Below are 12500 nucleotides of genomic sequence, written 5' to 3'. Positions count from 1 at the left end.
TAAAGTAATGTAGTTACCCAAACTTCACAGTGTTCTCACCAATGGTAATAATATCTATTGATTTGAATGATTTGTTCCACAATATTTATTGTGTGTAAATAGCTGATAAAAGCAGTAGTAGTCATTAATAAACGTCTGTGTTTGTCCAGCTGTGACGTCATCTCTTAGGAGCAGCAGGGAGGGACTGACGTGCTTCTGCAGAAACGCTCGGACTCTCTGGACCTCGGGGTAGAAGCTGCTCCTGACGACGATCTGTAGCCAGCGGATCTGGACCTCGGCGTTCAGACCGTCGAACAGGACGGAGTAGCTGCTGGACAGAGCACCCATCACCTCTGAGAGACAGACAGGTAGACAGGTAGTGAGACAGGTAGAACCTCGTCGACAGTATTTCTTCCAGACTCTCGTATCGGTGCAGTACCGGTACCGTTGGACAGGGGGCAGCGGTCCAGCATGCGGTCCAGAAACAGCACGGTCTGGAAGGTGTTCCAGGTGGAGAGGTCAAAGGTCGTGAGGTCCTGCGGCAGGGGGGCCCGGTCGCCCCCCCACAGCGTGCACAGCTGGTGCACGGGGCCGGTGAGGACGGCGCCGGGCGACAGGTCGGGCTCGCACAGCGGGGGTCCCGGACCGCTGAGCCAGCGCTCGAACTCCAGACCTGACAAGCAGAGAGCTACGCTAACTGAGCTGCTACTGCTACACACTGTTCTGCCCTTTAATACCCAGCATGCAACGCTCATCATACCCTACCCAGCATGCAACGCTCAGGGCTGCGTTAAACGTTGAGTCATATTTATAGTAGTTTATATTTATCAATCATTTTTACTTTATTATTCATGTTGAAGGATCAAAAGACACACACACACAAACACACTACATTACATTGATCAGACGCTTTTATCCAAAGCAACTTAAAATTATTCAAACACCGACGGACGCAGCCATCAGCAGCAATTAGGGGTTAAGTGTCTTGCTCAAGGACACTACAGCATGCTAGCAGGAGGAGCCTGGGATCCAACCAGCAACCTTTACATTACTAGACCACCAGCTCTACCGCCTGAGATACCATCCCCACCGACACACCCACACACACACACACACCTTCTCGATGAGCGACGTCTTTCTCCTTCAGTTCAGGAAAATAATTCAGGAAGAATTCAATCAGATCTTCAGCCGTCACACTGCGGAACTTAAACTCTGAAATGTACGCCTACACACACACCACACACAGGTTAATACAAATATACTGTATATGTAGGTGTGACAGACAGACAGACAGGCGTCTTACCCTCAGGAAGGAGTCGAAGCGCTTGGTGTCTCCGCTCAGCTCAGAGAGGTACGACACAAAGCAGAAACCTTTCTCATACGTGAAGAGATTCATCAGAGTGCTGGGATTCACACCTGGAACACACACACACACACCTGATGTCCCACGGGAGTGTGTGCCTCTCCAAATGTGTGTATTGTGTGTGTGTGTGTGTGTGTGTGTGTGTGTGTGTTTGTGTGCGTTACCTGGCTCCAGGTTCACCTGTAGTTTGCTCGCAGGGTTGTTGTCACCAAGGAGACGCAGCTGTCTGTGAAGAGCATCCAATCGGAACTCGGTCTCCAGGCAGGTGAAGGCCTCGCCTGGCAGACAAACACACCTGGTCAGCGTCAGTGCAGCAGCAGCCGCCAGGGGGCGTCCCCCTGGCGCCCCCCCCCCGGCGGCTGCGGGCGGAGTCAGCGTACCGTAGGCCCGCGTGCTGATGCGTCTCTGGGCGTAGGTGGCCAGGCCCTCGCTCAGCCACATGTCTTGCCACCCGGCGTTGGTGACGGCGTTGCCGAACCAGCCGTGGGAGATCTCGTGGATGACGTCGATCAGCAGGAAGTCCCGGCTCTCCAAAATGGAGGCGATGATGAAGGTCAGACAGGGGTTCTCCATGGCAACGATGGGGAAGGAGGGGGGCAGGAACACGATGTCACATCTGGGGATGGATACGAGTCTGGCGATCAATGATCAGTGACCGATCAGTTCTCAGCGTTAAAACCATTCGGTCCGGGGACCTCACCTCCCCCACAGGTACGGCCCGAACAGCTCCTCGGCCACGCCCAGCCAGCGCTCCACGCTGCCCCCTAACTTGCTCACTGCACAGGACAACAAACATGGCTCCGCCCACACTCGACTCCTGGCAGCGGATTGGAGGAGAGAGAGGGCGGAGTCATAAGATCACAACCTTCTTGCGTGGTACACGCTCACTCTGTGTTGCCACGCTAGCGGGCAGCATTGGTGGGAATCTGCTTTGTTTATCGCTGGTTGCCATGGTGATGCTAATGTGTAAGTCCAATCACAAGCCACACCCTCATTTTCCATTTGTCATGTGACCCAGCTGGTCATGTGACTCACCGCGGGCCGATGTCCACGTGTTCCAGCTCCCCGGCCACCAGCGCCACCAGGTAGGCCGGGACCGGGAACTCCATGGAGAACTGGAACACCCGGTCCTGTTTGGAGTAGGAGCTACGGGAAGCACTCATCAGCACCGTCACACCGTCTGGAACCTGGATCACCACAATGTCATCGTTGTCATCATCGTCATCATCATCACAATGTCATCATCATCATCACAACGTCATCACCACAACATCAACATCATCATCATCACATCGTCATCATCAACATCACAACGTCATCGCCATCATCGTCACAACGTCATCATCAAAACGCCGTCATCATCCTCACATCCTGTGGAAGCTTCCAGAAGTCTCAAAAGGCAGGAAAGAAACCAACACTTTCAGTCGTTGCCAAGTTGAGTGACAATGATGAGTCGTTTCCCAGCTGGAAGTTTCTAATAAATATAAATATAAATATAAATATACTGCACTTCTTATTTTTTACATATGAAGAGTGATTGACAACTGGGAAACCAGACCACACCAGGTGGTTGACAACAGCTCAAATCTGGTTGCCAGTAGCAACTGAGCAACCGCTATTGTTGGACCCTGTCTTATGTAGCAGTAGTGTAGTGATGTCAGGTGACAGGATGTGATGTGATGGGATGGGATGTGACATGACAGGAAGTGATGTGACAGGAAGTGACGTGACAGGACGTGCTGTGACAGGAAGTGACATGATGTGACAGGATGTGACCTGGCAGGATGTGACGTGACAGGAAGTAACGTGACAGGATGTGATGCGACTCACGCGGACAGCAGCAGAGTAGGTGCTCTTGACGGCGGGCGTGTCGAAGCAGGGGAAGAAGGAGCGGTTACACACTGAGTGACCCTGAGTGAAAAGCAGAGGACGACACTGACCACAGGTGAGCTCGGCCTCCAGCCACCACACCTGCACAGACAGTAACACACACACACGAATAAAAGACATGTAGAGGGCGAGACAGCAGACACGGTGACCCCTGACCCCACTCAAGGCTGCCCCTTCACGTTACATTTAAACAACAGGTGTTTGACAGACGCAGCTGCTCTCACCGCAGGTCCGTCCGTGGTGGTGAACCGCACCGTGACCTGGAAGGCCTTCCCGGGCCTGAGGAGGGCGGCGGGCAGGCTGACGCTGAGCGCGGAGCCGTACTCCGTGAAGGGGTCCACCCGGTAGGTGAGGGACACCGGGTCTCCGGTTCCCGGGTCTCCAGGGACCCCGGACCCCGAACCGCCCGGCCTGCAGTCTATGGAGTGGATGAGCAGGGACGGGTGGGTGTCCAGGACCAGGGTGTGCAGGCCGGGCTGCACCGGGACCAGGTCCAGCACCTGCCAGCCCTCCATCTCCTTCAGGGCGAAGTTGATCCGCAGGTCCAGGTGGAGGTGTCGGAGGCGGAAGCAGCGGAAGTTGGACGCCGAGGCGACGTCCGGTACCGGGCACCTGGAGGAGCCGGGCTCCGAGCCCGCCTCCCCGGAAACGGAGAGCTCTTTGCGGCAGCAGCACAGGCTGGTCTGCCGGTGCAGCTCCGCCATAACGTAGCTTAAACACGGTCCAGCACCAGGACCCCGGGTCCCGGTCCTAGCGCCTTCCACCCTCGGGACTAACGCTCTGCGAGTCCCGGGATAAACTCCTCATACCGGCACGTTTCAGACACACGGGAGCCGAGCTGGGCGTGAGGCTGCGGGGCTGCGGGGCTGCGGGGCGCTGGGAGCCCCCGGGCCGGCGGCTGGTTAGCACGGGAGGCTAATTAGCACGGCGGGCTAACGGGACTTTAACTTAAAGGAGAAGTGTCGGAGATGAAAACGTGTTTATGTAAAATCCATCTGCACCCGAGTTCCGCCCGCGGAGGTAAAACCCCGCTGCCCGTCTGTTTTCAGGGGGAATCCTTCGGCGTCCCTTCGGACTAAAAAGCTGAAGTAGTGCCCGGAGCCCCGGGGCTGGTACCGGGGGAGGAGGCTGTTTTCAGTCCGGGCGGAGAGCAGGAAGTCCCGGGCAGCCTGCAGAGCCTGCACCGGCCTGCAGGGGCGCTGCGGAGCACCGGCTCTGTACAACCAGTACAACCACCATCAACAGTACTAACAGGCATCTGATATAAGTTGAATTATTTGATGGAAAAATTAATGTTTGTTTTCGTTATTTTCCTTCTTCAGCACCTTCAACTACAATGTATTTGAAGTAAAAAATACCATGACACAACATATGATATTTCTACTTAAGTAAAAGTATATACGCACTTATTCCTATGTTAACTCTCAGTATTAAAACAACTTTTAGCACCCAGTGCCCTGTAGAAACTTCATAAAGTTCTACTGAAGCTGTTTTTCTGCGGACGATGCTCATGCAGACCCTGATTCTAATTTACAATAAAACGGTGCAGGTGGAGTCATAGTCATCTACAAGGAAATACAAATATTCATCACGTGTTCATAATGAAGTAGAGCAAAAAGTACAGATATTAAGTATTGCATTTAAATGTCATGGAGTAGAAGTCAAAAGTCCCAGATAGAGGCACTTGAAAAATGTACTTAGGTCTCTAACAACCTAGAAGGGAGGTGATCGGAGGTATTGATTGACAACAAACACCAACCGATCATCTTAAAATAACTTTATTGACTATACCCCCCCCAGCCCCACCTCCTGACAAGGCAGTTCTCAAGTCATGCTATAAGGCTACTATAAAAAGTACTAGCAACTACAGACAGACAGAGACATTCTGCAAGGCTTGTTTGGAGGTTACAGAGAAGTATAACAGTAGAAGTCTGATGGAATAAATGTCTCTGTGGTGTTCACCTCCTTCCTAAAGACGTAGCTCCTGCAGACACGTAGTTATTGTCTATAAGTTAAAGTGTATAATCCGCTGACTCTGTAATAAATGTTTTCGATAAACACACAAAGGAGCTAAACTGAACTGATCCACACACATTCCAACACCTGGAAGATAAAGTGACCCAGATTCCTCAATAAATTATGATTGCATAAAATCTAACTAAATGATTGAAGTTTAGAGTAAAAGCAGAAGTCTGTTGAGGTTTTATAGAGTTTGAATGATCAGTATCTGTTCTAACCAGGAGCTGTCACTCTCCCTGTCTGCCAGCAGGGGCGCTAGTGAGCTACAGCACCAGACCAATGAAAAGGGTCTAAAAAGCAACAACAACAACAACAACAACAACAACAACAACATACTTGGCAGCAACTTGGAATATCATCATGAAATGTGTAAAATATACATAAAATATCTGCAGGAGCAGTAATATTTGAAGTTTGTCTTAGAAACTGTGATGAAAACACTTAAACAACATAAATAAAATCATTACATTATTTACATAAAATGACAGATTAAAAACAACAGAAAAGGCATTTAATCAGGGATCAGACAGACAGGTAGGAAGGCAGACGGACAGACAGACAGGTCCTGAACACACTGTTCTACACACAGTGTACAGACAGTGTGTGTGTGTTGTGGTTGACAGGCTTCAGGACACACAGGACAGAAGAGGAGAACACCAGTAATTACAACACTAATTACAGTTAATTACAGTTGTAATGTTGCCAAAAAGCAACAATAAGTGAGTTCAGATGGTGACACATCAATGATTCACATAATTATTACGTGTCGTACAAACTGTACGTTCAGAGCGAGGGGACTCTGAGGAAATATCGTGTGTGTGTGTGTGTGTGTGTGTGTATTAGGGCTGGGTAGTAGGTCAGTATTATGGTCTGTTTCAGTGGTACAGTACCGTCATGAGGACATTGTTTCATCCTGATGCAGAATAGAAAACCTGACCTGGAATTTGTCAACTTACTGTGGTGTGGAATATTCAAGGGAGTTTTAATATTTTATTAAAAAACTAGAGTTTGACTGCTCTGATGTCATACTTTACATGACATCAGGTCCTATGCATTTGATAAAGTTGTAATTAACATATTATGAGCTAAAGCTCTATACGCTGTGGTCTTAAATTCTTCAGTATTGCCCAACCCTGACGTGTAGACCCATGCTCTCATTATTATTATGATTATAGTTATGATAATTATAATCATTATTATTATCAATATTATCATTATTATTATAATATGATTATTATTATCATTGTTATTATTATTATTAACATTATTATTATTATTATTATCATCATCATTATTCTGGCATATCTGCTTTGAAACCAACCGTGCATCCTTCATCCTCTCACAGAGACCTTGTTTTCCGTGGCGACCAGCATGGAGAAGAACCGAGAGTTCTCATTGGCCAGCAGCTTGGACGGCTCGTCGAACTCCACCACCTCAACAAATCAGAGCACAGCAAAATTTAATAAACTGACCATAACTCAACGGCGATGACATCATAGCTAGTAGAGTAGGACCTCAGCAGGACTGGTACCTGTCCCTGGCTGAGCACCATGATGCGGTCGGAGCAGAGCAGCGTCTGCAGGCGGTGGGCGATGGTCAGGGTGGTGCAGTCCTGGAAGGAGGACCTGATGGTGTCCTGGATCAGAGCGTCCGTCTCAGAGTCCATGGCCGCCGTGGCCTCGTCCAGGATCAGCACCTGAGACACAGCGTCCGGTCAGTGGACGCACGGGGGTGAACCCACCTGTACCTGTTTCTCTCTCTCTACCTTGCACTGACGCAGCAGAGCTCTGGCGATGCACAGCAGCTGTCTCTCTCCCACGGAGAAGTTCTCGCCGTTTTCCACGACTTCAGACTCCAATTTCAGGGGGAGCTGGGAAACCTGGCAGACCAGGCAAGGAGAGACAGACAGGGAGGGAGACAGACGGGGAGGGAGAGACAGACAGGGAGAAAGAGGCGGGCAGATGTGTTAATAAAGTACCAGTATAAAGACTGAACCGTGTGTGTGTGTGTGTGTGTGTGTGTGTGTGTGTGTGTGTGTACTTACACACTCCTTCATGTGAGTTTTTTCCAGAGCATTCCAGATCTCTTCCTCTTTGTACTGGTTAAATGGATCCAGATTAAACCTGTGAAACATTAACACACCACTATTAGTAGTAGAACTATAAGTAGTAGTACTATTGGTAGTAGCAGGCATAGGCGCAGATCCCATGGGTGCTTCTAGGGCCGATCATCCAAGGAGAAGGTTGAGCACCCACAGGAAAATGCAGAGGGAGAGGGATACAGGTGTGCAAATTACACATTACGCATGGAGAGGGAGCGATGGGCGCCTAACAGCAGTAGTAGAAATAGTAGTATTTGTAGTACTATTTGAAGTAGTAGTATTCATAGCAGTAGTATTTTTAGTCATGGTAGTATTATTTGGAGTAGTATTTGTAGTAGAAGTATTTTTAGTAGTGGTATTATTTGTAGTAGTATTTGTAGTCATAGTATTTGTAGTAGTAGTAGTAGTATTTTTAGCCGCAGTAGTATTATTAGTAGTATTAGTGGTAGTATTTATAACAGTTGTATTTGTTATAGTAGTAGTATTTGTAGTAGTATTTGTATTAGTAGTAGTAGTAGATGTATTTGGAGGAGTAGTAGTATTTAAAGTTTTTGTAGTAGTAGTTGTAGTAGCAGTAGTATAACGGTATTGTAGTACATACTTTAGTAATTTCAGACTCACTGTGTCCTGCTACTCTGGTTTCATTAGACTTGAGGACATTTCCAGTCCTTATTTCAGGTCCTCACAACTCACCTAAGTGTGTGTCCTACCTGACTTTATTCTGACTGTTTCTGTCTGCCTGTCCTACCTGGCTGTCTCTGTCTGCCTGTCCTACCTGACTGTTTTCTGACTGTCTCTGTCTGCCTGTCCTACCTGACTGTTCCGCTGAACAGCACGGGCTCCTGGGGGATGATGGAGAGCTTGCTGCGCAGGTCGGCCAAACCGATCTGAGCGATGTTGATCCCGTCGATGTAGATGGAACCTCCACAAGGTTCCACCAGCCTGAAGAGGAGGACGCCCAGGGAGGATTTCCCTGCAGACAGACAGGTGGAGGGACAGACAGTTAGAGGGAGAAAGTCAGTCAGACAGTCTGTTGCAGAGGAGTGTCTTTGGTTACAGGCTAGACGGGGCCCCTTGTGGACAGGATAGGCGGGGCCCGTGGTGGGCAGGGGACCGGGCCCCTGGCGGACGGGGGACACGGGCCCTCTAGTGGACACTGTAGACGGGGCCCCTACCCGATCCCGTTCGACCGATGATGCCGATCTTCTCCTTGGGCCGGATGGTGCAGCAGATCTTCTTCAGGACCAGGGGCAGCTCCTGCTGGTAGCGCATGTCGGCCTGCTGGAACACCAGCTCCCCCTGCTGGGGCCAGTCCGCTGGCGGGGTGCGCTCCCGGATCCGGGCCGGGGCCTCCTGGCTCAGCGACTGGACCACAGAAGTTGTTTCAGTATTCTATAAATATATAACCTCCTCCAGGTATTTCTAAACACTATGCACAGGTCACTTCCCTCCCCACGTGCCCTGTAAAACAAGTAGTAATAAAAGCAGTTTGGTACCAGTACCTGTATGTAGTTGTGGATCCGCTCCACGGAGGTGAAACGAGCTTCGGTCTCTGAAGCCAGACGCACCGTGAACTGAAACAACCCTGTTAACTACAGACAGACAGGCAGAGAAACAGAGGTAGTTAAGTTAAGGTAGGTGGAGGTCTATGTTCAGGGTGGGGGTCTGTGTTCACGGTAGGGGTCTGTGTTCACGGTGGGGGTATGTGTGCAGGGCGGAAGTCTGGGTTCAGGGTGGGGGTCTGGGTTTTAGGGCGGGGGTCTGGGTTTAGGGCGGGGGTCTGGGTTTAGGGTGGGGGTCTCTGTTCAGCGTTGGGGGTCTGTGTTCAGGGTGGGGGTGTGGTTTTAGGGAGGAGGTCTGTGTTCAGGATGGGGGTCTGGGTTCAGGGCGGGGGTCTGGGTTTAGGGCAGGGGTCTTGATTTGGGTTGGGGGGTCTCTGTTCAGCGTGGGGGTCTGCATTTAGGGTGGGGGCGGTGTTCAGGATGGGGTCTGTGTTCAGGGTGGGGGTCTGGGTTTAGTGTGGGATCTGTGTTAAGGGTGGGGGTCTGCGTTCTGGGTGGGGTTCTGGATTCAGAGCGGGGGTCTGGGTTTAGGGCAAAGGTCTGGGTTTAGGGTGGGGGTCTCTATTCAGTGTGGGGGTCTGGGTTTAGGGTGGGGTCTCTATTCAGGATAGGGGTCTGTGTTCAGGGTAGGGGTCTGGGTTCAGGACGGGGTCTGGGTTTAGGGTGGGAGTCTGTGTTCAGGGCGGGGGTCTGGCTCCACCCACCTGGACGGCGTAGGAGAGGGCCAGGCCTGCGTAGGCCGGAGCGATCTGCCCATGCATGAGCACCGTCATCAGTGCGGTGACGGAGATCAGGGCCACGCTGATCAGGTCCAGACGCACCGCCAGCCAGCGCATGGCGCAGCTGAACAGGTAGAACGGGGCCTGGTTCGTGTCCAGAAGCTCCTTGTACCTGCACACGGAGCAAGCACCTTCAGAGGGTGAAGTGAAACCTGCACCGTCACTTCACCTTTAACTTTTACAACTACATCACATTTTTAGAAGCTGTGTAAAGTAGAAAATGTCATTTTATCAAGTTGAAGCTTCTCTTCCTGTAACAAGGTTCCTCTCTGCAGGAGTTTGATCAGGTTTTATAAGTTGCTCAGAATGTGGAAGTATTCTCACAACACCCTCTGAACTCTGCAAAATTAAGATTTATAACCAACTTGATTTGATATTGTTAAGTTTAGTTAATATGTGACCAACCCCAGACTTCAGGTACATTTGGTGGCTTTTGACTTTTTTCACGTCATTTGAAAGTGAAGAACCAGAGCTTCCAAACAAGGTGTCACTTGTGCAAACCAAGCAAATGCTTTTAAAGCTATGACTTGTTAATGACAAGGGTGTGGCAAACTCTGATTCTGAGAATCACCTTCAAAGTTTTTCCCCCACACTTGGCTTCATTCAGCCAGCTCCCAGAATGCAAATGGTTTGGAGGACCAACACAGCCACATGGCAACTTGTCACAGGGCCACTTGACACCCTGCTGAATGGGGCAATCTCTCCATTGTTCTTGTGTTTTGAGAGAATGTTTAACAGCGTCATCTACACACAACATCTTTTGTTTCTAAAAAAGCTTTTATTTAAAAGTGAGAATATACATGTTTCAAAAGTTCAAAAGTGCAGACAACACAACAAAATGTAGTCAATCAATAATATGAGTCTCTATATATCAGCCTTGGTGAGTCATTAAGTAAATAAATGTGCGTATGCCAATGTAGGCTAACCCCACCCTACCCCAGCTACACCCAGAGCCTGTTTGGGGCCCCTTTTCATTTTCTTTTGGCCCCTGGCTGCATTTGCAGGTAAACTTGAGAGTCTTGTGCATTGCTACGTGTTCATAATCTGTATCACCAACCTCAACGGACTTCATCACGTCATCAACTTCTTCTGTTGTTACAACAACGGCCGTATCGTCGGTCTCCTCCATTGGTTCTTGAAAATATTCAGTTTCATCGTTACATTCAGGTTGAAATCCGCTGTTTGAAATGTCTCCAAGTCCGGGATCACGCCAGTATCAGTTTCAGCATCGCAGTTGGAGAACTGACTATCATACGCGCTGCTTACACTGACTTGGATCTATCACACTGGTCTGATTAAGGTCCGCGATATGATTTAGATCTTCATCCACCCGCTTCTCCTCATCCATAACAACAAGGAGATGAAAGTTTTCACAGTCATGTGAAACCGGATCCTCGTCTTGTTTACCGAAGTGACGTCAGTGTGACTTCTTCGTTGGTACACGCCCCCAACACGACGATGTCTCCATGTGTGTAAAAGTAGTACGATTTAAAGGTTGAATTCTATCAAAACGGTTTCATATGTGACATCACATGGAACAATGAGGAATGATCTTCACCCGGACGCTTGCTTTAAAGGAAACCATGGATCGGCGTTGTTCAGCGCTGTTCAGCGTCTCGGTAAGTGAACTGTGTTTCCCCATGTCATCTAATGGGAATTTAACTCCATGGTTTAACATTTTTATACTTTTTATAAATGAAACTCGGTTTTGAAAATACATTGAGAGATAAAAAAAGCCCACAAAGGAACACGAATCTGGAAAACTCAAATTTTCCTTCAAGAAAGGTTTTTTCTTCTTATTTGGCTGCTCCTGGCCATTTTAGAAATGCGGGACAATGTGGGTTTTGCTGCGGTGGATCACATTTTAACTTTGTAAAACTCATATCGTGTTTACAACTGAGAGAGTGATTGTGCAGCCAAAAATATCAACGTTGTGTTCATTTATCGCTCACTCTCTAATACAACTGGCAGGTAGTGTATTGCTGGGAGCAAGGCAGCAGCAGCAGCGTGACCTCTGACCTCTGCAGGAAGTCGTGCGTGCGTCCGTAAGCGTGCAGCGTGGCCAGGCCCTGGACGCTGGACGTGATGTGGGACAGGAACGGGGACATGGTGGCGTTGTCCAGACGCTTGAGCTCCCGCACGAAGACACGAGACACAACGTGCAGCAGCGCAAACATCACCACCAGGGGCCCGACCGCCGCCAGGAACCACGGGAACACACAGCCAATCACAGCCAGGCTGAACACCACCAGGATCACATTCTGGATGAGCATCTCCGCCTGGAGGGGCAAGCGAGTGTCCACTGGAGCGGGAGAGAGAAAGAGAGAGGGGGAGGGTGGAGGGGTGAGGGAGGGCAAGGGGGGAGGGTGGGGGCGGAGGAGCGAGGGAGGGAGAGGGTGGGGTGGGCGGGGACAGAGGGGTGGGGGTTCAGTATCTTGCCAGAACATTTGATTCATTAGATTCCAATAGACAAACGTGTTCAAGGTTCGGGTTTTAGAGGTGATGGTGATATTGGAGGTGATGGAGGTGATGAAAGTGATGAAAGTGATGGACATATTGTTGAAGGTGGCCGAGGTGATGATGGAGGTCTTGAAGTTGATGGAGGTCAGAGGTTTGTACTGGCACCTTCATCCATGTCCCTGGAGAAGCGGGTCAGGATGTGTCCGGTGGGCGTGGCGTTGAAGAACAGCATGGGGCTGCGGAGAACCTTCTGGAAGAGCTGCTCATGGAGGCTGGAGGAGGCCCGCAGCGTGCCCTGCACACACACACACACACACACACACACACACACACACACACACAGACAG

At 49.8% G+C, this 12500-nt stretch overlaps 2 protein-coding genes across 4 annotated transcripts in view; both read right to left on the bottom strand.

Annotated features, from left to right (window-relative positions):
* Nucleotides 1–4268, bottom strand: part of rnpepl1 (arginyl aminopeptidase like 1) — a gene marked incomplete at its 3' end in the record, with an annotated part of 7911 nt that extends 3643 nt beyond the window's left edge. The window contains exons 1-10 of the mRNA XM_080007280.1: nucleotides 3457–4268; nucleotides 3173–3313; nucleotides 2378–2529; nucleotides 2043–2159; nucleotides 1723–1958; nucleotides 1507–1620; nucleotides 1283–1395; nucleotides 1096–1204; nucleotides 425–652; nucleotides 190–332 (exon numbers count right to left, since the gene is read on the bottom strand). Of these exons, the coding sequence (XP_079863406.1) occupies nucleotides 190–332; nucleotides 425–652; nucleotides 1096–1204; nucleotides 1283–1395; nucleotides 1507–1620; nucleotides 1723–1958; nucleotides 2043–2159; nucleotides 2378–2529; nucleotides 3173–3313; nucleotides 3457–3936 (1833 nt within the window). The 5' untranslated portion in view covers nucleotides 3937–4268. The remainder of the gene's footprint in view (nucleotides 1–189; nucleotides 333–424; nucleotides 653–1095; nucleotides 1205–1282; nucleotides 1396–1506; nucleotides 1621–1722; nucleotides 1959–2042; nucleotides 2160–2377; nucleotides 2530–3172; nucleotides 3314–3456) is intronic.
* A 764-nt stretch (nucleotides 4269–5032) lies between these two features.
* abcc5 (ATP-binding cassette, sub-family C (CFTR/MRP), member 5) overlaps nucleotides 5033–12500 on the bottom strand; it is a 33123-nt gene continuing 25655 nt past the window's right edge. The window contains exons 21-31 of one of the 3 annotated variants that reach the window (XM_080006403.1): nucleotides 12319–12448; nucleotides 11713–11995; nucleotides 9619–9805; nucleotides 8855–8944; nucleotides 8528–8717; nucleotides 8166–8325; nucleotides 7296–7374; nucleotides 7017–7130; nucleotides 6783–6947; nucleotides 6573–6684; nucleotides 5033–5875 (exon numbers count right to left, since the gene is read on the bottom strand). In XM_080006403.1, the coding sequence (XP_079862529.1) occupies nucleotides 6583–6684; nucleotides 6783–6947; nucleotides 7017–7130; nucleotides 7296–7374; nucleotides 8166–8325; nucleotides 8528–8717; nucleotides 8855–8944; nucleotides 9619–9805; nucleotides 11713–11995; nucleotides 12319–12448 (1500 nt within the window). In that variant the 3' untranslated portion in view covers nucleotides 5033–5875; nucleotides 6573–6582. Of the gene's footprint in view, nucleotides 6685–6782; nucleotides 6948–7016; nucleotides 7131–7295; nucleotides 7375–8165; nucleotides 8326–8527; nucleotides 8718–8854; nucleotides 8945–9618; nucleotides 9806–11712; nucleotides 11996–12318; nucleotides 12449–12500 lie in introns of all 3 variants that reach the window. The other 2 variants (XM_080006402.1, XM_080006404.1) reach the window with 2 other exon arrangements.

This window comes from Zeus faber (assembly GCF_960531495.2).
Source record: "Zeus faber genome assembly, chromosome: 9".
In the NCBI taxonomy this organism is placed as follows: domain Eukaryota; kingdom Metazoa; phylum Chordata; class Actinopteri; order Zeiformes; family Zeidae; genus Zeus; species Zeus faber.
This window is presented reverse-complemented; position numbering and strand designations above follow the sequence as displayed.